Source organism: Malaclemys terrapin, chromosome 21 (genome assembly GCF_027887155.1).
Source record: "Malaclemys terrapin pileata isolate rMalTer1 chromosome 21, rMalTer1.hap1, whole genome shotgun sequence".
Classification (NCBI taxonomy): Eukaryota; Metazoa; Chordata; order Testudines; family Emydidae; genus Malaclemys; species Malaclemys terrapin.
Genome location: NC_071525.1, coordinates 13,380,811 through 13,406,633, shown reverse-complemented (window position 1 = coordinate 13,406,633; position 25,823 = coordinate 13,380,811). Strand labels below are relative to the sequence as shown.

The window sequence follows — 25,823 nt, the reverse complement described above, 5'->3', positions numbered from 1 at the left end:
CTTGCCTAGAGCTGGGGACACTGTGTGGGCCTGGGCACTGGGTGAGTGGGGGGATATGGGGTGGGACAGGCCCATAGGTCTGATGTGGGGGTGGTGATATGGGATGGGAAGGGCCCATGGGTCTGATGAGGGAGGAAAGGGGGCGGGATGGGCCTATGGGTCTGGTCAGGGTGTGTGTGGAGGATATGGGGCAGGATGGGCCCATGGATCTGATCTGGGGTGGGAAGGATATGGGGCGGGATGAGCCCACAGGTCTGAACGGGGGCAGGGGATATGGGGCGGGATGGACCCATAGGTGTGATCGGAGAGGAGATATGGGCCAGGACGGGCCTATTGTAGGGGCCATGGGTCTGATCGGGGTGGGAGGGAGAACACGGGGTGGGATAGGCCCATGGGACTGGTCAGGGGTGGAGTAGGGAAGCAGGTTATGTGGCAGGGGTGGTCGGGCATCGGGGTACCTCAGTCCCTCCTGTTCTCTGCCTTGGCACTCAGCAGCTGAGTCTACTAAGGCCTGAAATGCTCCAACCTAAAGTTACGGGGTTCATTATCTGGGGTTCTGTGGTGGCTCCCGGCCTGGGCTCTCCTGGCGCGCCGACTAGACGGTCGGGGGTTGAACTTCATGACACTGTGAATGGCGAATATATGGGGGGCAGCGAGGCACGGAGGGCGGGGGATGCAGAGGGGAAGGCGCCTGCACATACAGCCACCAAGCCCTGGGTTTCTGTCCCTACCCCCAAATCCCAGGACAACGCCCCACTCCCACCCTCCCCGCCTGCCAGAGCCTGCAGCTCCTGTCTATGTCAGGGCCGGCAGTGGACAGTAGGGGGGACACCCAGGGCCTGGAGCCACCCAAGGCGTGGAAATGCCGTGGACGCCGACGGCTGTAACGCCAGACTGGGCGCCGGGATCCCATCACCTGGGGAACGGGCCCTGGTGTGTGTGTGTGTGTGTGCGTGTGTGTGTGTATATACGCAGGCAGGTGGGCACGTATGCCCCTGCTGGATGGAACTAGCCCTGCTCTGTGTATCATAACCCTTGTACTGCTCCTGGCTGCGCGGGATTCTCCTGCAGCTGATCCCTGAGCGGTGGGGTGGGTGGGGACAATTGCTGAGCTCTTGCCTGAGGAGCTCTGAGCCCAGCCAGCCCCTCGCTTGCCTCTGCCTCATCCTGTAATTAACTGAGCCGCCCTCAGGGACTCCAGCCGCATCCCTGGGCCAGGTTCACAGGCCAGTGGAGGCAGCGCTGGGAGATGTCCCAGCTGGTGCCAGCTGGTGGGAGGGATGGGGGAGGGCAGGGGGCGTCACCCAGGACTGGAATCTCGTCCCTTCCCCTCACTCTGTAGGCAGCCAGAGGCTGGGCACACATGGGCTGGCGTAGCCCCATGGGGATTCTCTTGCCCAGAGCTGGGGACACTGTGTGGGCCTGGGCACTGGGTGAGTGGGGAGATATGGGGTGGGACAGGCCCGTAGGTCTGATGGGGGGGATACGGGGCTGGGTGGGCCCATGGGTTTGATCGGGGGTGTGTGTGCAGGATACGGGGCAGGCCAGGCCCATGGGTCTGTTCCGGGGGGCGGGATGAGGGGCAGAACAGGCCTGTTGGTCTGATGGGAGGGGAGAATACGGGGCTGGACGGGCCATGGCTCTGATCAGGGGTGGGAGGGAGAACACGGGGCAGGATGGGCCCATGGCACTGATTGGGGTGGGGGAGAGGAAGCAGGTTACGTCCCCAGCATCTCCCTCCGGCAGCAGGACTGGCCTCCAGGCAGGGGAGATGGGGCACGGCCAGGGGGATGAAGGGCAGTGCTCCCTAGAGCCAGGCAGGGGAGATGGTGCACAGCCAGGGGGATGAAGGGCAGCAGCCCCTAGAGCCAGGCAGGGCCGGCTCTAGGTTTTTGGCCGCCCCAAGCAAAAAAATTTTTGGCTGCCCCCCCACCCCAGCCCTGGGTTCTCTCTTCCCCCCTCCCACCTGCACCCCCTGCCATTCCAGCACTGGGCTCTCTCTTCCCCCCCACCCCACCCCTTGCTGCCCCAGCTCTGGGCTCTCTCTCCCCCCCCATCCACACCCTCTGCCGCCCCAGCCGTGGGCTCACCCCCACCAGTGATGACTCTGCCCGCTCCCCGCTTACCTCCAGCCGGTCCAACGCTGGCAGGGTCGGGGAAAGCAGCGTCGGGGAAAGCAGCGGGGCTCCCGGGCCGCGCCTCAGCCCAGGGTCCCTCCATCCAGGGCTCCCGCCTCCAGGACCGGCCGGGACCCGGGAGAGCAGAGCCGGGGGACTGCCCCGGCATGGGGCTGAGGAGCTGGGGCAGGGTAGCCCCAGAGGGAGCGGAGCCCCAGAGAGCGGGACGCAGGCCCCGCACGACAGCGCCCCGCCCTCTATGGCCCCCCTGCTGCTGCTGCATCTGGCCACCCTGCCACAGTCCCTGGGTGGCTCAGGCCGCTTCGTTCAACCCCGGCTGCAGCGCTGGGGGCAGCCGCCCTGCGGCCTAGGGTGACCAGATGTCCCGATTTTATAGGCACAGTCCCGATTTTTGGGTCTTTTTCTTATATAGGCGCCTATTACCCCCCACCCCGTCCCAATTTTTCACACTTGCTGTCTGGTCACCCTATGCGGCACCTGCAGGCAGCTCCGTGTGCCCCATGGGGTGTCCCCCAGCCTGAGTGTCCCCCGCTCGAAGCCTGCCCGGCCCAGCCACAAGGTGTGCTCACTGCTCCCCCGTGGCGCGAACCGCAGCGCCTACAGGGTCCCCCCCGCGCACGACGTGCTGCTGCTGCCAGGGCCGGCTCTAGGCGTTTGCTGCCGGAAGCACACACACACACACACAAAAAAGGGCCAGAATGCTGCCCTTGAAAATGTGCTGCCCCAAGCATGTGCTTGGTTTGCTGGTGCCTAGAGCCGGCCCTAGAGCCAGGCAGGGGAGATGGGGCACGGCCAGGGGGATGAAGGGCAGCACCCCCTAGCGCCAGGCAGGGGAGATGGGGCATGGCCAGGGGGATGAAGGGCAGCCCCCCCAGGCCAGACGGCAGAAATGCGTCATCACCAGGGGAAGTAGGACAGCATCCATTAGTGCAAGGCTGGAGAGAAGGGGCACAGCGATGGGGATGAACGTCAGCACCCCGTAGCGCCAGGCGGGGAGATGGGTATGGTGAGTGGGATGAAGTGTAGCGCCCTCTAAAGCCAGGCTGGTGAGATGGGGCACGGCCTGGGAGTTGGAGAGCAGTGCCCCATAGCACCAAGCTGGTGAGAAGGGGCACAGCCAGGCGTGAAGTGCAGTGCCCCTAGTACCAGGCTGGGGAGAAGGAGGAGAGCTGGGGGATGAAGGGCAGTGCCCCCTAGTGCCAGGCTGGTGAGATCGGGGACATCCTCGGGGATGAAGTGTAGCGCCCCCTAGTGCCAGGCTGGGGAGATCAGGGACAGCAGGGGGATGAAGTGTAGTGCCCCCAGGGCACAGCCAGGGGGATGAAGGGCAGTGCCCCCTAGTTCCAGGCTGGTGAGATGGGGCACGGCCTGGGGGGATGAAGAGCAGTGCCCCATAGTGCCAAGCTGGGGAGAAGGGGCACAGCCAGGCGTGAAGTTCAGAGACCCCTAGCGCCAGGTGGGGAGATGGGGCTTTGCCAGGGGATGAAGGGCAGTGCTCCCTAGAGACAGCCTGGGGAGAAGGAACATGGCTGGGGGGAGGAAGGTAGTACCCCCTAGTGCCAGGCTGGGAAGATGGGACGCAGTTGTATTTCAGTATATCTCCAATTGTATTTCAGATTCACAACCATCCACAGTGGTCCCAGTTTATCCTCCCAACCTGTCCCAGGAGCACTGGTGGGGATGGTGTCCAAGGGACCAGTCACCACATTCCTCTGTCTTCTCCTTGGTGCCTTCACAAGAGGTGAGAGAACTTCCGCCGATGTTCTCTGCAGATGATTATCTCCAAGTAGTGACAGCAGCCAGACACGGACCGACTCTCCCCTGCCACCCAGCCACCTGTTCCCCATTGCTCACAGCTCTCCCAAACAAAATCCTGCCAGGCTGAAGTTTTCCATGATGGGTCTCGCTCCAGAGGGCACCTTTTTTGGGAAGTTTCATTCAAATCTGTCTGAGCTTTTCTGAGTTACAACCAGAGGATCCCAAGCCCCAAAAGTCATCAGTGTTGGGTTTTTTTGCCCAGCTTTCACGCCAAAACACCTGTACCAATTTATTTCAAACTTGGCTTGTTTTGGAGCTCTCACTGGCATCTAAACAAGCCAAGAAGGATGAGAAATGGAATAAGGGGATTTAAAGTTACGGATATTTCCATCTCTATTTCCACCAATGATCCCATCAGAAATTTTGCATGTAAGTCAATTGAGAAAATCTGGGCCAATTTCTTTCAATCTTGGCTCACTTTGGAGTTCACAGAAAGATCTAAAGAACAGGCCAAGTTGGATGAAAATGGAACAAAGGATTTAAAGTCACATGGTGCTTCAGCATATTGTATCTTTTTGAGCTTGGGCAAGAAGGTGGGCCAGAGTGGGGGATTCTGGTGTGTGATTTCCTGGGATAATTAATTAATACTCAATTTTGACATGAAATCTTTAAAAATTGGAGGTTAATTAAGTCCCTCCTGTGTTTCCTCTCCCAGGGGCCAGCACCCAGCAGGCTTTCACAGTGGAGCCAGATAACATCACAGTCCTGGAAGGGGCCGTGGCTATCTTGCAGTGCGTGGTGGACAATCCCTCAGGCGTGGTCCAGTGGGTGAAGGATGGGTTGCTGCTAGGACCAGACACAAACATCCCCAGCTTCCCCCGCTACAGTATGATGGGAGACCCCAGCAAAGGCGAGTGGGTGGTCTGGCCTCCAGACAGCCAGATGGGGCTAAATGCGTCTATCCCTCCCACCCCCACTTCAGCCATTGTGGCTGTGAACCAGCTCTGGGGACACCTGTGTGTGTGAGAGCCCTGACTGGCCCAGTTCTAGGACTCCTGGGTTCTGTCCCCGGCTCTGGAGGGGAGTGAGGTCTAGTCACTAGAGCGGGCTGGGAGCCAGGAGCAGAGCCAGCACAGAACCCAGGCATCCGGGCCGTATAGATTCACCATTCCCTCTGTGTCCTGCCCAGCAGGGGAGCACCACCTGCAGATCGTGGACAGCCGGCTGGCAGACGACGGGGACTATGAGTGCCAGGCGGGGCGCTCCAAGGAGAGCCCAGGCATCGTGTCGCACACGGCACTGCTCAGTGTGCTGGGTGAGCTGCCAGGCTGGGGGCGGGAGGGTAACCTTAGCTCTGGGGAGCTGGGGGAGGGGTTACTCTTCAGGGCCATTCCTCTTTTCCCCTCCCCCGCAGTGCCTCCCAAGACACCTGTCTTCAAGGAGTATGAGGCCAACAGCACCGTGACCTGGGTGGCCGGCGTGGAGTACACGGTGACCTGCAGTGCCGGGGACGCCAAGCCGGCTGCGGAGATTTCCTTCAGCAAGAGTGAGTGCCCCCCGTGGGTCTGATTGGGTGGGGGGGGGATGGGCTGGAGGGGCCCATGGGTCTGATCAGGGAGGGGGGACTGGGCTATTATATAAGACCAGCACTCACCGTGTTGGACCATAATGTGAGAGGGTCTTTCTTTTTCCATATACACCCCTCTATCTAATCCAGCCCATCCCCTGGTATCTGGGCATCTCTCCCCAGGGTGCGTGGCTGTGGGGGTGCCCTCAGCAATGCTGTTATATATTGGCCGGGGTGGGAGTGCTGGGAACCCCCCTTCCCTCACGATCCCTCCCGCCCCCAGGTGGCAGCCCCCTCCCCGACGTGTCACACCAGGTGCACTCCGGGTCCAGCGAGAAGCTCTCCAGCACCATTGCCGTGCTCAGGTGAGAGGGTCCAGGGGATGCCCCCCCCATTGAAGCAGGGGGGCCCTGACTTAGCCCAGGGGGTCGCCAGCCAGGTGCCCCCAGTGCCCCTTTGAGACACCAGCGCAGTGCCCCCTTCCCGCCCCAGCCTCCGCTAGGAGACCTGAGCCCTCTACAGCTCTGCCAGTGCCCTTCACACCCGACCTGCAGCCCCTGCCAGCCCAGCCCTGGGCTTCTCCCTCGCCCCCAGCTCTGCTGGTGCCCCTCACTCCCAACCTGCAGCCCCTTGTAGGCGCTAGTTCAGGGTGGGCAAACTTTTTGGCCCGAGGGTTGCGAAACTGTATGGAGGGCCGGGTAGGGCAGGCTGTGCCTCCCCAAACAGCCTGGCCCCCGCCCCCTATCCACCCCCTCCCACTTTCCGCCCCTTGACTGCCCCCCTCAGAACCCCCGACCCATCCAACCCCCCTGCTCCTTGTCCCTTGACTGGCCAGAGTGCTGGTGGCGTGGCAAGCTGAGGCTCCGGGGGAGGGGAGACAGCAGGGGAGGGGGCCGTAGTTTGCCCACCTCTGCGTTAGTTGGTATAGCCCGTTCCCCTTCTGTCCCCAGGGTCACCCCACAGAGCTTGGACAACGGGAAGCGTCTGGTCTGTGCAGCCACAAATGAGGCCGTCTCGGCCGCTGTGGTGGCTGGCTTCACTATGAACATCTTGTGTGAGTAACGCCCACCATGCCCTGGGCATCCCTCCAATCTCTGTGGGGACTCACTCCCAGCTGGGGACACCAATGAAAGGGTTAAAAAGATCCCCACAGCCATATTCTCCTGCATATACATCAACTCCACCTATCAGCTGACCCTCAATGGCTCCCCACTTAAAATATAAGCCTCACCCTTTTCTCTTCTGGGTGTCTCCCCTTCCATAGCCTGCACCCAGCTGTAGTGTTTGCCTCTGACTCTTCCTATTTGCAGGCTTTCTGTTTACTACAATTAACTCATCAAGGAGACTGTATATAAATCGACCCCTCAGCCATTAACCCTTAGGAAAATGGGGAGTCAAAGATCAGGAGGTGACATTTATATAAGTCAACCCTCAATGGCTCACCCTTAAAACAATGAGGTCCTGGAGACTCCTGTTGGTTCATGTATATAAGTCCACCTCTCAAAGTTTAACCCTTCAGACAATGAGGCTACAAAGACCTGTGTATATAAGTTGGCCCTTCAATGTTTAACTGTTAGAACAATGGGGATTGGAAGACAAGGAACATCACTGAAGGAGGAGTGGGGGATGAGTTGGGTCTAGTATTTCAGTTGACCCCTCAACCTGTCTGTGGTGCCCTGAGGAGGTGACTCATTGGTAATCCCTAGAGCAGTGGTTCCCAAACTAGGGTTCGCGAAATGTTACAGGGGGTTCTCAGGAAAAAATTCCCTAATGGCGGACAGAGCTGTCCCTAGGGACCCCAAGCAGCACTTTGCCAGCAGCCCGGAGCCCCTGGACTTCCAAGAGCTAACCAGATCAAAGCAAGCATATCTATCACACTGAGGAGATTTAAACTTCAAGACTCCTTATAAGAAATGGAAAGGGAGGTGGATATTTTTTGCTGTTTTTAAAATTAAATAGGCAGCTAGTATTGTTTTTAAAATTATTGTCAAGAACAAGTTTAAGCTTTGTTGTAACATGGGTTTTTGCGTGTACTGCTCAAGACCTGAATGCTTGTGTAGGAGGAACTCTGAGTTGGCTTCTTAAATATCTTCGTGCTGTTTCACATCTGATACTTCTTGATGAAACAGAGGAGCCTTGTCTTATAACAGGCTTATTCAAAGTGATACAAGCTACAAAAGTAAGATCTTGGAACAGAGTTGCCATTTTCATAATGTAATACAAATACAGTAATGATAAATAATAATAAATAGTGTGTAATAAGCATGACATAAAAACAAATTTTATATTTCCAAGATCACTACTTTTATTATGGTGAAGGAGAAAATCCCTGGAAATATTCATTTTTAGGAGGGGGTTCGCGAGACTTTACATTTTAGTGAAAGGGATTGACAGGTTGTTAAAGTTTGGGAACCACTGCCCTAGAGCAATGATTTTCTGAAGAGCTGAAGTTGGCCCATGGATGTAATTTGAGCCCTCAGAACCAGCTGTGGAATCCCTTCACTCTATAAGCTGAGCCTTTCCGTGATCAACTCTCAGGAGAATGAGGGGGTCAGCTGTCGTGTATATAAACTGGACTCTCACCTCTTAACCCCTAGAACCCTGAGGAGTTGGGGGCCTGTGTCTCAGTCAACCCCTCCTCAGTTACTCCTTAAAGCAATGGCGAGTCAAAGCTGAGGATGTGACCATCACCCCACCACCATTAATTTCACTCCCTATATAAGTCGACCCTCTTAACCATCAACCCTTAGAAGATTGAGGTTCTGAAGGGGAAGAGCTGAACATATATAAGTCGACCCTTCAATAAGTAATGCTGAGAGTACCAAGGAGCTGTATTTTGAGTATATGTCGACCCCTCAACCGTTAACCCTATGAGTGCTAGAGATGAAATGGGTATATAAGGCCAAACCCTAACCATTAACCCATACCGCACCAAGGAGCCAGAGATGCTAGGAGGGTCTATGTCTAGCTGGCTCGGGGAACATGGGATACATTGGTGTGGGGTTGGAGGGGGTGGGGAATTCTCCCTGCTCCAACCCTACTCTGGGGAAACCCATGGGGCTCTGCCCCCAGTTGGCGAAGGGGGTGGGGGAGATTATTTGATGGGGGGGGGATTCCACGTCTGCTTGTCTCCCAGCATGAGAGTCATTAGGCAGCTCGTTAATCAGCCTAATTACGCACCCAGCACCCCGGGCTGTTCCCCTCCCCAAGCACCCTGATGAGCGAGCAGCTGCAGGGGGCCCCAGGTCATGGAGGGGGCCCAGCAGTGGGGAGAGGACCGTGTATGTTTCACGCATCCTTCCCATCCCTTTGTCTGTCCAGGTCCACCCCCTTCTCTGTCTCCTCACCACCACCTCCCTTCTGTTCTGATGCCCCAAGTCAGCTCCCTGCCCATACTGCCCCCCACCGCCACAGCTACAAGATCTGTCTGCCCTCCGGAGCGGGGTGGGGGGCAGCATATTTCAGCTCCAATTGACTGGGGGCATCTATGCCCGCCTCCCCAGCTGGCCCCACTGACTCCCCACCCCGGTGGCAGGACATGGCACTGTCATGCCACCAGGGGGTGCCCCTGAGCACAGGCTGCGCCTGGGTTCCCCTACCACCCATCCTTGTCTCTTCCCCCCCAGTCCCACCTCAGCCACCCACCATTGAAGGATACAAACGCCCCGAAATCAAAGCTGGAGAGACCCTGAAACTCATCTGCATCTCGCTGAGCGGGAACCCACTGGCCACGCTGCAATGGCTAAAGGTAACAAGGAGAACAGACAGCGGGGGGCTGTGGGTCAGGAGTGAGGGGCACCTGGGGGAGCCCAGGGCTGGGCTAGCAGGGGCTGCAGGTCGGGAGTGAGGAGCACTGGTAGAGCTGTGGGGGAAAGCCCAGGGCTGGGCTAGGAGGGGCTGTGGGTTGTGAGGAGGGGCACCAGCAGAGCTAGTGGGAGCAGGGCTTGGCTACCAGAGGGCTGCAGGTCAGGAGTGAGGGACACTGGCAGAGCTGTGGTGGGGGGAGCCCAGGGCTGGGCTAGCAGGGGCTGCAGATCGGGAGTGAGGGGCACTGGCAGAGCTGGGGGTGGGGAGCCCAGGGCTGGGCTAGCAGGGGGCTATGGGTCAGGAGTGAGGGGCACCGGCAGAGCCATGGGGGATGCTAGCCTATGTTCCCGCAGAACGGGAACGTGATTTCCACCAGCTGGGAGACGGAGGATGCCAGCAGCGCCTCCCGCAGCCTCCTGACGCTCAGCATCAAACCCGAGGACAACGGGGCTCAGCTGCGCTGCGAAGCCATGAACCAGGTGTCGCCCCTGCCCCTGGTGGCCAGCGTCACCCTGCGTGTGGTCTGTGAGTGCCCCACCCCCCCAGCACCCTGCACCCCCCCAGTGCTCCCTGCTGGCCAGTGTCACCCTGCGTATGGTCTGTGAGTGCCCCACCCCCACGTCCCCAGCACCCTGCGCCCCCCAGCACCTCTGGACTGCCTCCCGGTTTTAACCCACCAGCGCCCTGCTCCCCCCAGTGCCCCCTGCTGGCCAGCGTCACCCTGTGTGTGGTCTGTGACTGCCCCCCACACAGCGCCTTCTGCTGGATTAAGCTGGGTCAGGCTGGAGTAGCCGGGAGTAGGGAGCTCCTTCCAAACCAGTGCCCCCATGCCCCCCTGGCAGTGGCTGGGTCTGCAGTTCTGAGATCTCTCCCCCTCCCCAGTTCTCCCCACAGAGGTTTCCATCCTGGGCTCCAGCAGTACCCCGGAGAACAAGCAGATCTCGCTGTCCTGCTCCACCACCCCCAGCAACCCCCCGGTGCAGCTGCGCTGGTGGCTGGGCTGGCGGGAGCTCACCACCACTGAGGTCACCGTCACCGAGGTCAGTGCCCAGCTACGGCCCCCCAGAGCTGCCCCGCCTGCTGTCCCCATGGCCACCACAGGGGGAGACATTGAGCCAGGGGAAACTGGGAGGGGCTGGGAGCTAGGACTCCTGGGTTCTCTCCCTGAATCTTTTGTGAATTTCAATGAGCTCCTCCCGTTATGGGTACTTCAGTTTCCCTCTCTGCGTAACAATAGTGAATATCCCATTCCCTGCCCTCTAAGCGGCACCCTGGGACAGATCAGGGCCAGAGCCCCCTGGAGGGAACAGGCCCTGGGCCCCATTCCCTGCCCCCAAGCCCGCCAGGCCCCAGGAGCAGGGGCTGGGTGACAGGTTCTCTTCCGCAGGCAGCACACGGCGGGACAGTGACCGTCTCCAACCTGACACACATGGCCCGGCGCGAAGAGAACGGGCTGCCCCTCACCTGCGAGGCCTTCAACGAGGTTGTGCTCTTCACCCGCAGCACCAGTCTGCCCCTCAGCGTGAAGTGTGAGCCCCCACCCAGGGCAGGGGGGTGCCAATGAGTGGTGGGGCTGAGCAGGCTGCGAGGGGGCGGGAGGAGGGCTAGAGGAAGGGGAGGGGGCAGGGAGGGATGAGGGGGCAATGGGGGAGGAGGGATAGTGGGGTGGAGCTGGAGTGAGAGCAGAGGGGGCTGGGGGCAGAAGAAGTGGAGGACCGGAGGTGGGGAAACGCCTCCTGTGGAGACTTAAGACCCCCTCAAGTCCCCACCTATGTGGAAGCCCCACCCACCAGCAGCCCCATCCCATATCACCCCAGCCTGGGGCGCATGGCCAGACCTACAGGTGGAGAGGGACCCTGGGGAAGGGGGGTCTGCACCCCCTGTGATGCTGTTGGGGAGGGGGGGTGCTGACACAGGTTGTCATGGCAATACAGGAGTTGATTGACATTAACCCTCTTTTTGTTCCCCATCCCCCTAGACCCACCCCAGAAGGTTTGGATTGAGGCCCCGCCCCCTGACAGCCGATTCCGGGCTGGCACTAAGGTCAGGCTGACCTGCTTTGCCAGTGGGGGGAATCCGGCCCCCCGCCTCGTCTGGATCAAGGTCATGGGGGGCACCAGGCCATGGGGAGCTCAGCAGGGGGCACTGTGCTGCGAGGAGCGGGGCGGGGGGCTCAGCAGGGGAGGCTGTGCTGCGGAGAGTGGGGCGGAGAGCTCAATGGGGAGGGCTGTGCTGCGAGGAGTGGGGCTGTAGCACTGTGCTACGGGCAGTGGGGTGGGGGGGCTCAGTGTGGGGCAGTCTCCCTTTGGAATGAAACCCACCCTAGCCCAGAGCCCTACCCATGGGGCGTTCTATGCAGCTGTTTCCCAGCTGCCCTGCCCCAGAGGTGGCTGCATCTCTGGGTTGCTCACTGGACTCTGGGCTCTCTCCCGACAGGACACCAAGTCCCTCAAGGAGGGGACCCAGGTGGCCTCCGGCAAGATCGTCTCCAAAGAGCTGATCCTGACCACTAGCCCCAGCGACAACCTGGCCATCTACCGCTGCAACGCCTCCAACGACGGCAAGAGCCCAGCGCTCACGGCCCAGACCCGCCTCCGCATCCAGTGTGCGTCCTCGGGCCGGAGGAGGGGCGGGGGGGCGGGGAGGGGTGGTCTGTACACAAGGCGGAGTCAAGTAAACCCACCCCTTAAGGGCACAGCACTCCTATTGGGTGGTGACAGCAACGCACCTAGGGTGACCAGACAGCAAGTGTGAAAAATCAGGATGGGGGGGAATAGGAGCCTATATAAGAAAAAGACCCCAAAATCAGGACTGCCCCTATAAAATCAGGACATCTGGTCACCCTACACCAGTCTCAGTTCTGCCCCTTTTCTCCCCCCCCCACACCCAGTTCCCCCCATAGACGTGAAGATCACGACCATGGCCAAAGAGGTGCGACGTGGCCAGACACTGACCCTGACCTGCGTCACCGGCAGCAGCAACCCCTTCGCCACCCTGGCCTGGTTCAAGGACGCAGAGAAGTAAGAGAGGGTGCCCCTCACTCCTGACCTGCAGCCCCCTGCTGTCCCAGCCCTGGGCTCCCCCCACCTGGCTTTGCTGGTACCCCTCAGTCCTGACCCACAGCCCCCTGCTGTCCCAGCCCTGGGCTCCCCCCACCTGGCTCTGCTGGTGCCACTCACTCCTGACCCGCAGCCCCCTGCTGTCCCGTCTTGTGCTGCTCTTTCAGGCTGAAGGGTGTGGATCTGGGCCAGAAGCCGGCAGAGTTCGGGGGTCTCTCCACCTCGGGGAAGGTGACCCTGGTAGTGTCATCCTCTGACAATGGTCAGCGGGTGACGTGCCAGGCCTACAGCTCCATCCTGGCTGAGGCAGTCAACACCTTCTACAAGCTCAACATCCTGTGTGAGAGCTTCCCCTGCCTGGGGATAGGGAGCACCGTGCTGCAGGGAGTGGGGCGGGGGTTCAGCAGGGAGCACTGTGCTGCAGGGATGGCGTGGGGGCTCAGGGGGGTGCAGTGCTGCAGGGAGGGGGGTTCAGCAGGGGGCACTGTGCTGTGAGGAGCAGGGCAGGGGCTCAGCAGGGGGCGCTGTGCTGCGGGGAGCAGGGCAGGGGCTCAGAAGGGGGCACTGTGCTGTGGGGAGCAGGGCAGGGGCTCAGCAGGGGGCGCCGTGCTGCAGGAGGGGGGCTCAGCAGTGGGTGCTGTGCTGCAGGGAAGGGTGGGGGCTCAGCAGGGAGTGCTGTGCTGCAGGGATGGCGTGGGGGCTCAGGGGGGTGCAGTGCTGCAGCGGGGGGCTCAGCAGGGGGCGCTGTGCTGCAGGGAGCAGGGCGGGGGCTCAGCAGGGGGCGCTGTGCTGCGGGGAGCAGGGCAAGGGCTCAGCAGGGGGCGCTGTGCTGCAGGGAGGGGCTGGGGGCTCAGCAGGGGGCGCTGTGCTGCAGGGAGCAGGTGGGGGCTCAGGGGAGTGCTGTGCTCCAGAGAGCAGGACAGGGGCTCAGCAGGGGGCGCTGTGCTGTGGAGTGAGGACTCGGCAGGGGGCGCTGTGTGCAGGGAGCAGGTGGGGGCTCAGCAGGGGGTGCCGTACTGCAGGGAGGGGGGCTCAGCAGGGGGCGCTGTGCTGCGGGGAGTGGGGTGGGGACTCGGCAGGGGGCGCCGTGCTGCAGGGAGCGGGGCTCAGCAGTGGGGAGCTGTCATGCAGGGAGGGGCCGGAGGCTAAGCAGGGGGCTCCGGGCTGCAGGGAGCAGGCAGCGGCAGGGGTCAGCAGGGGGCACTATGCTGCAGGGAGTGGGGCAGGAGGTCCAGCAGGGGGCACTGAGCGGGGCGGGTTCTCAGTTGCTGCTGCCCCCTGTGTGGCCCCAGATCCCCCCGAGTTCTCGTCGGAGCAGCCGGCTGTGGCCCAGGGTGTGGAACATGGAGCCGTGGAGCTGCCCCTGCACGTCTCCGCCAACCCCCCCAAATTGAACTGCAGCTGGAGCTTCCGTGGGAAGGTGCTGAGACCAGGTGTGTGTGGAGGGGCGCTGAGACCAAGTGTGTGTGTGTAGGGGGGAGGCGCTGAGACCAAGTGTGTGGGGGGGGCGCTGAGACCAGGTGTGTGGTGCAGGGGAGGCACTGAGACCAGGTGTGTGTGTGTGGGGGGGCTCAGGGGGGGTGCTGTCCCTGCCCAAGCTGGGCATAGTGTTCCCGCATGACTCCTCCCTCTGTCTCTCTCACAGAGGGGTCCCCCCGGCACCACCTGCGAGCAGGGGGCAGCCTGGCCATCTGGAACCTGAGTCGAGCCGACATGGGTCAGTACCGGGCACGGTGCCAGAACCCCGAGGGGCAGAACGAGACCCACCTCCACCTGGATGTGCACTGTGAGTTCCACCCCCCCACCCCGCTGCCCCCGACCTCAGTGCCCCCATAAGAACGTAAGAACATAAGAACGGCTGTACCGGGTCAGACCAAAGGTCCATCTAGCCCAGTATCCTGTCTACCGACAGTGGCCAATGCCAGGTGCCCCAGAGGGAGTGGATCACAGGCCATGATCAAGTGATCTCTCTCCTGCCATCCATCTCCATCCTCTGACAAACAGAGGCTGGGGACACCATTCCTTACCCGTCCTGGCTAATAGCCATTAATGGACTTAACCACTATCAATTTATCCAGTTCTCTTTTAAACGCTGTTATAGTCCTAACCTTCACAACCTCCTCAGGCAAGGAGTTCCACAAGTTGACTGTGCGCTGGGTGAAGAAGAACTTCTAAATTTGTATTTAAACCTGCTGCCTATTAATTTCATTTGGTGACTCCTAGTTCTTGTATTATGGGAATAAGTAAATAACTTTTCCTTATCCACTTTTTCCACATCACTGATGATTTTATATACCTCTATCATATCCCCCCTTAGTCTCCTCTTTTCCAAGCTGAAGAGTCCTAGCCTCTTTAATCTCTCCTCATATGGGACCCGTTCCAAACCCCTAATCATTTTAGTTGCCCTTTTCTGAACCTTTTCTAGTGCCAGTATGTCTTTTTTCAGATGAGGAGACCACATCTGTACGCAGTATTCGAGATGTGGGCATACCATCGATTTATATAAGGGCAATAATATATTCTCAGTCTTATTCTCTATCCCCTTTTTAATGATCCCTAACATCCTGTTTGCTTTTTTGACCGCCTCTGCACACTGCGCGGACATCTTCAGAGAACTATCCACGATGACTCCAAGATCTTTTTCCTGACTTGTTGTAGCTAAATTAGCCCACATCATATTGTATGTATAGTTGGGGTTATTTTTTCCAATGTGCATTACTTTACATTTATCCACATTAAATTTCATTTGCCATTTTGTTGCCCAATCACTTAGTTTTGTGAGATCTTTTTGAAGTTCATCACAGTCTGCTTTGGTCTTAACTATCTTGAGCAGTTTAGTATCATCTGCAAACTTTGCCACCTCACTGTTTACCTCTTTCTCCAGATCATTTATCAATAAGTTGAATAGGATTGGTCTGAGGACTGACCCTTGGGGAACACCACTAGTTACCCCTCTCCATTCTGAGAATTTACCATTAATTCCTACCCTTTGTTCCCTGTCTTTTAACCAGTTCTCAATCCATGAAAGGACCTTCCCTTTTATCCCATGACAACTTACTTTACTTAAGAGCCTTTGGTGAGGGACCTTGTCAAAGGCTTTCTGGAAATCTAAGTACACTATGTCCACTGGATCCCCCTTATCCACATGTTTATTGACCCCTTCAAAGAACTCTAATAGATTAGTAAGACACGATTTCCCTTTACAGAAACCATGTTGACTATTGCTCAATGTTTTTGTTTTTCTATGTGTCTGACAATTTTATTCTTAACTATTGTTTCGACTAATTTGCCCGGTACCGACGTTAGACTTACCGGTCTCTAATTGCCGGGATCACCTCTAGAGCCCTTTTTAAATATTGGCGTTACATTAGCTAACTTCCAGTCATTGGGTACAGAAGCCGATTTAAAGGACAGGTTACAAACCTTAGTTAATAGTTCCGCAACTTCACATTTGAGTTCTTTCAGAACTCTTGGGTGAATGCCATCTGGTCCCGGTGACTTGTTAATGTTAAATTTATCAATTAATTCCAAAACCTCCTCTAGTGACACTTCAATCTGTGACAGTTCCTCAGATTTGTCACCTACAAAAGCCGGCTCAGGTTTGGGAATCTCCCTAACATTCTTAGCCGTGAAGACTGAAGCAAAGAATCCATTTAGTTTCTCCGCAATGACTTTATCATCTTTAAGCGCTCCTTTTGTATCTCGATCATCAAGGGGCCCTGGTTGTTTAGCAGACTTCCTGCTTCTGATATACTTAAAAAACATTTTGTTATTACCTTTGGAGTTTTTGGCTAGCTGTTCTTCAAACTCCTCTTTGGCTTTTCTTATTACATTCTTGCACTTAATTTGGCAGCGTTTATACTCCTTTCTATTTGCCTCACTAGGATTTGACTTCCACTTTTTAAAGGAAGTCTTTTTATCTTTTACTGTGTTTCTTAATTTGGGGTATACATTGAAGTTGGGCCTCTATTATGGTGTCTTTAAAAAGCGCCCATGCAGGGATTTCACTTTAGTCACTGTACTTTTTAACTTCTGTTTAACTAACCCCCTCATTTTTGCATAGTTCCCCCTTTTTAAATTAAATGCCACAGTGTTGGGCTATTGAGATGTTCTTCCCACCACAGGGATGTTGAATGCTATTGTATTATGGTCACTATTTCCAAGCGGTCCTGTTATAGTTACCTCTTGGACCAGCTCCTGCGCTCCACTCAGGACTAAATCTAGAGTTGCCTCTCCCCTTGTGGATTCCCGTACCAGCTGCTCCATGAAGCAGTCATTTAAAGTATCGAGAAATTTTATCTCTGCATTTTGTCCTGAAGTGAAATGTTTCCAGTCAATATGGGGATAATTGAAATCCCCCACTATTATTGGGGTCTTAATTTTGATAGCCTCTCTAATTTCCCTTAGCATTTCATCATCGCTATGACTGTCCTGGTCAAGTGGTCTATAATAGATCCCTAATGTTATATTCTTATTAGAGCATGAAATTTCTATCCATAGAGATTCTATGGAACATGTGGATTCACTTAAGATTTTTACTTCATTTGATTCTACATTTTCTTTCACATATAGTGCTACTCCCCCCCCCACACGACCTGTTCTGTCCTTCCGATATATTTTGTACCCCGGAATGATTGTGTCCCATTGATTGCTCTCAGTCCACCAGGTTTCTGTGATGCCTATTATATCAATATCCTCCTTTATCACGAGGCACTCTAGTTCACCCATCTTATTATTTAGACTTCTAGCATTTGTGTACAAGCACTTTAAAAACTTGTCACTATTTATTTGTCTGCCCTTTTCTGATGTGTCAGATTCTTTTTTATGTGAATGTTTATCATCTGATCTGGCCCTCTCTCTGCCCCCCAGATGCCCCCTCCATCCGCAGCCTGGGGGACCCCGTCTATGTGGACCTGGGCGCCACGGCTGAGCTTGTATGCGTAGCCAATGCCAACCCCATCCCTGAGGGCATGTTCCAGTGGACGTGGTTGGTAAGGGGGGGGGCGTCTCTGGCGGCGTCTCTCAAAGGGGCACAAGCCACCTGTGACCTTTGCCGCCTGGCCGCCCCATCTGACATTTGCCATCTCCTGTCTGACCTCTGACCCTTGACATCTCTTATGTGACCTTTGGCCCCTCTGACCTTTTGATTTAGCTTATGATCTCTGACATTTGACCCTCATGTACACAAGTCTGCCCTTTGCCCTCTGATTTGTGACCTTTGCACTATCCCGTCTCTGACCTGTGCCCTCTGACCCCTCTCCTCAAACTTAGGTTTGCTGTCACCATATAGCTGCTGACCTCCGCAAGGTGGCTTTTGATCCATGCAGTTATGTGGGTGACCTTTGCCCCGGTGGCAAAACTTTGTCTCCGCTCTGACCTTTGCCCTCTCCTATTTGACCTCTGCACAGAACTCTGACCCTTGATGTGTAGGGTTACCATATTTTAATTTTTAAAAAGGAGGACACTCCATGGGGCCCCGGCCCGCCCCAATTCCGCCACTTCCCCGCCCCCAGCCCCGCCCCAACTCTGCCTCCTCCCCTGAACGCTCTGCCCCCTGCTCCTCCCCGTCCCCTGCTTCCCGCGAATCAAATGTTCACGGGAAGCCTGAAACAGGGAGGCAGCAGGTAGGCTGGGGCGGGGTGCGGCGCGGCTCAGTCCGGCCCTCCTGGCCGAGCGGCTCCCTTCGGCGGCCAGCCAGCCCAGGCCAAGAGGCTCTGGCCCCGGCGTCTCTCGCCCGGCTTGGGCCCTGGGGCCCCAGCCCCAGCTGAACACCGCACCGGCCCCCGGCCCAGCACTGCACCGGCCCTGGCCCTGGCCCCCAGCCAAGTGCCCATGCCCCCGGCCCCCGGCTGAGTACCGCGCCAACCCCGGCCCCCGGCCAAGTGCCCGCGCCCCCGGCCCAGCCCCCGGCCCCCCATCACGCCGGCCCCGGCCCCCAGCCAAGTGCCTGCACCCCCAGCCCCGGCTGAGCACCGCGCCGGCCCCCGGCCCCTGGCCCAGCATTGCGCCGGCCCCGCGCCCCTGGCCCAGCCCCTGCCGAGCACCGCACCGGCCCCCGGCCCCGCACTGCCGGGCCCTCCCTCCCTATTTTCCCGGACATGTCCGGCTTTTTGGGATTTCCCCCCGGATGGGGATTTGAGGCCCAAAAAGCCGGACATGTCCGGGAAAATCCAGACGTATGGTAACCCTATTGATGTGTCTTATGTGACCCTTGTCCCTCACCTAGGGTTACCATATTTAGTGCCTCCAAAAGGAGGACACTCCACGGGGCACCGCCCCCAGACCCGCCCACGCCCCCGCCCCAACTCCCCCCCCTCCCCAAAGTCTCCGCCCCCTCCCCTGCTTCCCGCAAACATTTGAGTCGCGGGAAGCCTGAAGCAGGTAAGGGGAGGTGTGGGGGGAGGAGGCGCGGCCCACCCCCGGCACCGCACCGCCGGTCCCCAGCCCGTCCCCCGGCACCGCCGGCACCGCCGGCCCGTTCCCCGAGCCCCCGGCCCAGCCCGGCACCGCCGGCCGAGCCCCCAAGCCCCCAGCCCGGCCCGGCACCGCCGGCCCGGCCCCGGAGCCCCGTACCGGCACCCCCGTCCCATCCCCCGAGCCCCCGGCCCGGCACCACCGGCCCGGCCCCTGAGCCCCCAGCCCAGCCCGGCACCGCCGGCCCGGCCCCGGAGCCCCCAGCCCGGCACCCCCGGCCCGTCCCCCGAGCCCCCGGCCCGGCACCACCGGCCGAGCCCCCGAGCCCCCGGCCCGGCCCGGCACCGCCGGCCCATCCCCCGAGCCCCCGGCCCGGCACCGCCGGCCCGGCCCCGGAGCCCCCATCCCGGCACCCCCGGCCCGGCCCCCGAGCCCCCGGCCCGGCCCCGCTGGCCGAGCCCCCGGCCCGACCCCGCCGGCCCAGCCCCCGAGTCCCCGGCCCGGCCCAGCCTGGCACTGCCGGCCCGGCCCCTGAGCCCCCAGCCCGGCCCGGCACCGCCGGCCCGGCCCCCGAGCCCCCGGCACCGCACCGCCGGCCCGGACCCGGAGCCCCCGGCCCCACTCCGCCGGCCCGGCCCCCGAGCCCCCGGCCCGGCACCGCATGTCCCGATTTTCCCGGACATGTCCGGCTTTTTGGGATTCCCCCCCGGACGGGGATTTGGAGCCCAAAAAGCCGGACATGTCCGGGAAAATCCGGACGTATGGTAACCCTACCCTCACCGGCCTTTTTTATTTCTTTTGTCACCTTTGACCCTCATTTATCCAGATCTACCCTTTGCCCCTCATGACCTTTGCACCTTCCCCTCCCTGACCTGTGACTTTCGACCCTCTGCTGACCTTTCATTTTTCTCTAACCTTTAACATTGCCCATCCAACTGCTGACCTCCCCAATGTGGCCTTTGAGCCATGCAAATATCAGGGTGACCTTTGCCCCTCTTTGACCTTTGTCATCTCTGTGGTAACCTTTGACCCATCTGACCTTTGCCCTCCCTGGTTTGTCCCCCCCCACCTTTGCCCACTGACCCTGACCTTCCCGCAGGGGGCAGAGGAGCGCAGCCTGGAGGAGCTGGAGCTGGAGCCGGAGGCCTCGGGGGCTGTGGGGCGGCTGCGGATCCGGGGGGCCCGGCAGGCACAGGCCGGGCTCTATGAGTGCCGCGTGGACAACGGGCTGCCCCCCCCAGCCCGGGGCAGCGCCCGCCTCATCGTGCGCTGTGGGTGCCCCATGCAGACTCCCGCACCCCAGGGACCCCCCAGAAACCCCCACCTCCCAGGGCCTCCGACTCACTGGTCCCCCACCTCAGAGATCTCCCCACCCTCTGCCCCTCCCCCAGCCTGAGGATCCACCCCATGTACTGCTTCTCCATCCCCGGGGACCCCCCAGCCCCTCTTGTGCCCCCCTCTCCAGGGACCCCCCCCCGAGAACATATGAGAACCCAGCACCCCCTGATGTGACCTTTGCCCATCCCCTCTGATCTCTTCCCTCCCTCCTCCAAACCTCCTCCCCTGGGGACCCCCTTGAGGCCTGTCCCCCCCCACAGAACATCCCCCTCCCCCCCCCGATTCCCAGACCGCCCTTCACTCTCTCTCTCCCTGCAGTCAAGCCAGAGATCGAGAAAGGCATGGGGCTGGGGAAGGTGGCCATGCCCGGGGACGGGAGCTCGCCCGCCACCCTGCTGTGCCGTGCCCAGGGGGTCCCCAGCGTGCAGTTCAGCTGGACCAAGAACGGAGTGGCCCTGCACCCTGACAACCCCAGGTAGGAGGGGGTCCAGCATGTGTGAAGAGGGGAGGGGACATGAAACCCCACAGACCCGTGCAACCCGCCAGTATGGGCAGAGACTCCCTGGGGCCTTGGTCAAGTTGGGTGGGGTTGATTAATCCCCGGTACACAGGCATCGGGAAGCCCTGAGCTTGGCATAGAGAAGCAAAGTCAGAGACCCAGGCCAACCCGGCACTGCCCCTGCCCGACTTCGTCCTTTTCCAGCTCCATCTCACTGGCAGCACCAGGGCACAGCTGGGCATCGCTCCAAAAGCTGGCCCGTATCCCAGGCATCGGTCATGCACCTCCTGCAGACCCCAGGACCCATGTAGGGTGACCAGACAGCAAGCATGAAAAATCGGGACACTTTTTTGGGTGGCAGTGGGGGGGATAGTTGCATATATAAGACAAAGCCCCTAATACTGGGACATCTGGTCACCCAAGAACCATGTCCTCTGCCAGCCGGAGCTCGCCGGGGACCCTGTCAATTGGCTCCATTACAAAAACTCCCCCACCGCAGAGCACCGCTTTCCTGAGCGGCTGGAATTTAGGGCTGCCTGCCAGTGGCAGGAGAAGGCTAGAAGGATCCGACTTTCATCCCTAAATGCTGATCACTGTTGATTTCACCGCCTACGCCCCGGTCAAGGGCAAGATCTTTGCAGCAATATGCCCGGGAATTTACGAACGGCACTGGCTGAGACCTTGGGAGAGGTTGCTTTTCGGCAAGTTGTTTGACATATTTTGGCAGGTGACCTTGCTGATTTGTGTTTTCACAGTTAATCAAGCTTTCACTTTTGGAATCTTACTGGCTGCTGGCATTAAATCATGATTCCCTCCCCCCCGCCCCATCATTTCCCACAACTGTGAAAACGTCAGCTAAGAAAAATAGGAAAAAATGCTTTAAAATAAACATTGCGATTGTCTGGCGAAAGTACCAAAACTAAAATTTGCCAGGCCGGGAGAGAAAAAGATTCTTTGTTGAGAATTGCTGGTCCCAGCGGGGGCAGCCTGATTTCACCACTAGGGTCACTTGAAGATAACTGGCTTCTGGGGACCCGGGTTGGTTCCAGCCAGTCCTTTAACCCACCCCAGCCAGCTCTGGGACACACACACCCCATGGCTCCGATGCTGCTCCAAGAGCAGCATGTTAGCCCATTTGCACCCCCTGAAGAGCAACATGAAGCAGAAAGGTAAACTGAGGCAGGCACCAGCTTCATAAAAATGTCACAGAAAATTCCTGCTTTATCACAGAAATGACTGGCAGAGGCAGACCCCCATTCTAATGTGCCCCTTGTTGCCTGGACACAGGGCACACCAGTGACCCCCAAACACTGAGACCCCAACCCTGGTGAGTGCCCCTCCACAACCCCTCCTCCTTAGAATACCAGTGGGTCCCTGACCTACCTCTGCCCCCCTTGAGTTTGCTGCTTCCATCCTGCTTTTGATCCAGTTCCTGGTTCTCATCCAGTCTCTCTCCTGATCAAATCCTTGTTCTAGTCCAGTCCCTGTTCTGATTCAGCACCTGGGTCTGGATTGGTCCCTGGTTCTGATTCAGCGCCTGGGTCTGGGCTGGTCCTGGTTCTGACCTGACCCCAGTTCCACCCTGCCCCCTCCCCCCAGGTACACGGAGCGCACGTGGCACGAGGGCGCCTGGCACAGCAGCACCCTGACCATCGCCAATGTCAGCGCCATGCACGACTACGCCACCTTTACCTGCCGTGCCAGCAACGCATTGGGCACGGACAAACTGGACATCCAGCTCCTCAGCACCAGTACGGCCTGGGGGGCTGTGGGTCAGGAGTGAGGGGCATCGGCTGAGGGCGGGTTGGGGGAGTCCAGGACTGGGCTAACAGAGGCTGCAGGTCAGGAATGAGGGGCACTGGCAGAGCAGGGTGATCTCTCTCTCTCTCTCTTTCTCCCGCCTCTGCAGGCCCCCCAGACCCCCCCACAGGGTTAAAGGTCGTGAGCGTCACCCACAATTCAGCCACCCTGGAGTGGATCCCCGGATTTAATGGGGGGCTGCCCCAGAGATTCCGCATCAGGTGGGGAGCAGTGGTGTGGGGTGGAGGAGGCAAGGATGGGGTTGGAGGGGACTCTGGATGGGCAGTAGGAGGATGAAGAGGAGTGGGAACAGTGGGGCTCAGAGCTGGGGGGGTCTAGTGGTTGGAGCTTGGAGGGCCATGTGTCTGTGTTAGGGTGTCATAGTGTGACAGGATGCACAGAACTGGGGGGCTGGCATGGGTGGGGGAGGAGGCTGGACACAGTGGGGTTCAGAGCTGGGAAGCTGGTGTGGGTGGGGGAGGAGGAGGAGGAGGCTGGGGACTGGAGCTCAAAGCTGGGGGGCTGGCATGGGTGTGGGAAGGAGGAAGGGATGGGGGGCAGGTGGGGGTGGGAGGAGGACAGGGCTGGGGGCAGGGATAGTGGGGTTCATAGCTGGGGGCTGGTGTGGGTGGGGAACAAGGAGGGGAAGTGGGGCTCAGAGCTGGGGGCTGGCATGGGTGGGAGCTGGGGGGCTCAGAGCTGGGGGGGCTGGCATGGGTGGAGGCCATTGGGTGGGGATGGATGAGGCAGGGCCCCCCCTGGGGTCTGGGGTCCCTCACCCCCTGTGTCCCCCAGGTACCGCTGGCCAGGCGCCCCCAGTGCCCTGTACATGGACGTCTTCCCCGCCAAGACCTCCGCATTCACCCTGACGGGGCTGAGCCCAGCCACCCCCTACAGTATTGGTGTCAGCGCCCACAACACCCTGGGGGAGAGCGCCCAGGGCCCCAGCGTCACCGTCACCACTGCAGGTAGGGGGTGCCATGCTGGGGGTCAGGGGGCTCAGCAGGGGGTGCTGTGCTGGGGAGGGCAGGGGGTGCCAGGCTAGGGAAATGGGAGTCCCAGCAGGGGGCACCGTGCAGTGGCAGAGAGTGTAGTGGGGGTCCTGTGCTGGAATGGGGGGGCTGTGCTGGGATGGAGGGAGCCATGCTGTGCAGAGGTGGGGGCTCAGCAGGGGGGGTGTCTGTGGGTTTCGACCCTGACGGAGCTGATGTCGTTTCAGAGCTGCCCTTAGAGGAGCTGCCAGTTGTGGAGCCTGAAGCGCCGAAAACAGGTGGGTACTGGAAGGGGGCGGAGAGCCCTGTCCCAGCTCTGGGAGGGGAGTGGGCTCTGGTGGTCAGAGCAGGGGATGGGCTGGCTCAGGGGGTGGCGAATGGGACCCCAGGTGTTTCCCCTCTGGCGGATGCTGGCTCCTGGCCGCTCTCTGACATTCTCCTTTGCTTTCCCAGAAGCCCCATCGTTGCCCCCAGCCCTCATTGGGGGGCTGAGCGCACTGGGGGCCCTGCTGCTACTCTCCAATGCTGCCCTCCTCGCCTGCCTGCTCAGACGGCGCCAGGCCTGGGCAGGTAATTCCCCACCCCCCTGGACCAGGGCACTGCCCCCGGGAAGCTCACAGCACCAAACAGTGGCCAATGAGGCCCAACCTGGGCTGATCCTTGCTGTTTTCTGGTTCTGACTGCAGGTGTCCGGGAGGAGACCAAGGAGAGGTGAGTGTCAGGGGCAGGCACATGGGGGGCAGGCAGTTCTGTGCATCCTGTCGCACTATGACACCCTAACACAGACAGATGGTCCTCCCAACTCCAACCCCTAGACCCCCCTCCCCTTCCAGAGCTGGGGAGAGAATCTAGGCATCCTGGCTCCCACCCTTTGCCTTTCAGGAGGAAGCCCAGTGCTGGGAATGACTACAACTTGGGGGAAGCAGTGAATCCAGCGGCACGGCAGACACTCCTGGACAGTTACTCAGAGAGGAGTGCGTCCTCTGGGGTGAGAGGATGAGGGAGTGGGGCTCAGCAGGGGCGTCGTGCTGCTGGGAGTTAGGTGTGCTATGGGGATAGGTCAAGGGACTCAGCGGGGGTGGGGGCTCAGTATGGGGTGCTGTGCTGGAGGGGCCTCAGCAGGGGGTGCTGTGCTACAGGGAGCAGGGTGGGGGCTCAGCAGGGGGCACTGTGCTGCGGGGAGCATGGTGGGAGGGCTCAGCAAGGGGCGCTGTGGTGCAGGGAGAGGGGTAGGAGCTCAGTAGGGGGCGCTGTGCTGCTAGGACCAGGGCCGGGGCTCAGCAGGGGGTACTGTGGTGGGGAGGGTTCAGCTGACAGGTGGGGGTTGTGTCTGGCCTGGCAGGGAGGGAAAGATATCAGGGTTGGGGGTTACAGGGCATGTCACTGGCAGAAAGGGAGCAGGGTCAGGCAGTCACAATGGGGGATGGGGGAGCCAGGACTCCTGGGTTCTCTTTTTGGGGACTAGTGTTGCCTTGGCGGGTGACAGGGTCTCTCTGTGGCTCCCCTGTAGGGCAGTTCAAGAGGCACCTGGCCGGGGTACTTGCCCAGCCGTGAGCATCGACCCCAGCTGCTCCCCCACCCCGAAAGAGCCGAGGGGGAAACAGATGCCAGCACCACAGGTGGGTCTGAGTTGTCAGAGCTGGTTCCCCCTAGAGGGGACAGGCTCCATAGTCCTTTGCTGCGATCCACCCCACAGATCCCTTTGCCATTCCAGACTCTAGGTTCCCTGCACGCGGGCCCGGCCCCTCAGTCCCCCATGAATACGAGGATGTGATGGAGCCTGGGGTCTATGAGGAACTGGGGGCACTACACCTGCGAGCTCCTGCCCCACTGTACCCAGGGGCACTACCCTGCCGGGACCATGTGGTGAGTGGCCAGCCGCCCAGCTCCAACAGGATTCCTGGGTTCTCTGCCTGGCTCAGCAAGGTGTTAGGGTGACAGGCTCTCTCTCTTCCCAGGGCACCTATCCATGGAGGGGCTGGTCCCTGGCTGACTCTGAGGACCCCCTGAGGATCTACGACCAGGTGGCAGACACTCCACCCCCTGCAGCAGATGAGGGGCTGCCCTTTGAGCTAAGGGGGGAGCTGGTGTGAGGAGACCTACGCTGGCAGCCTGATGTCTGTCTGACCATAGAATAAACCTCCTGAAACCCACCCTGCCTGGACCTGGCCACTGTTGTATGGGGGACCATGGGGTGCCAGGGGAGGGGCTCAGCAGGGGGAATTATCCATCTGTCCTCCCACCTCCACTCGGCGCCTGCCCTTCTCAGTGACTGCAAGCCAGGTAGCAGGATGTCAATAGCCATTTATTATTTGGAGATGTCAGGAGCCCCCTTTGGGGGCCAGGAGCCCCTGGTTCCAACATCCCACTCTGGCTTCCCCTCCCACACCTAATACAAAGCAACAGGCACCTGCCCAGGTGCGCCCCCCAGGCTGGTTTGTGGGAGATGTA

At 59.6% G+C, this 25,823-nt stretch overlaps 1 protein-coding gene across 1 annotated transcript; it reads left to right on the top strand.

The window, feature by feature from the left end:
- NPHS1 (NPHS1 adhesion molecule, nephrin) lies at positions 1–25,525 on the top strand. The gene is made up of 30 exons (XM_054010958.1): positions 1–41; positions 3,755–3,879; positions 4,612–4,806; positions 5,089–5,211; positions 5,311–5,442; positions 5,747–5,828; positions 6,414–6,517; positions 9,090–9,211; positions 9,624–9,795; positions 10,153–10,310; positions 10,658–10,799; positions 11,249–11,373; positions 11,707–11,875; positions 12,161–12,290; positions 12,497–12,669; positions 13,622–13,762; positions 13,975–14,115; positions 17,199–17,320; positions 19,843–20,014; positions 20,400–20,556; positions 22,180–22,331; positions 22,490–22,601; positions 23,176–23,348; positions 23,600–23,650; positions 23,826–23,942; positions 24,059–24,083; positions 24,255–24,360; positions 24,883–24,991; positions 25,069–25,238; positions 25,331–25,525. Exons 2-30 carry the CDS (start codon positions 3,819–3,821, stop codon positions 25,463–25,465), a joined length of 3,771 nt encoding a protein of 1,256 aa, XP_053866933.1. The 5' UTR covers positions 1–41; positions 3,755–3,818; the 3' UTR covers positions 25,466–25,525.
- Positions 25,526–25,823: the final 298 nt, after the last annotated feature.

Bases quoted from the DNA above. Each gene is read 5' to 3' on its own strand.
- NPHS1 (XM_054010958.1), top strand. From the start codon at position 3,819: ATGGTGTCCAAGGGACCAGTCACCACATTCCTCTGTCTTCTCCTTGGT. The intron at 17,321-19,842 runs GTAAGGGGGGGG...ACCTTCCCGCAG, and splicing joins TGTTCCAGTGGACGTGGTTG to GGGGCAGAGGAGCGCAGCCT. The intron at 23,943-24,058 runs GTAATTCCCCAC...TTCTGACTGCAG, and splicing joins ACGGCGCCAGGCCTGGGCAG to GTGTCCGGGAGGAGACCAAG.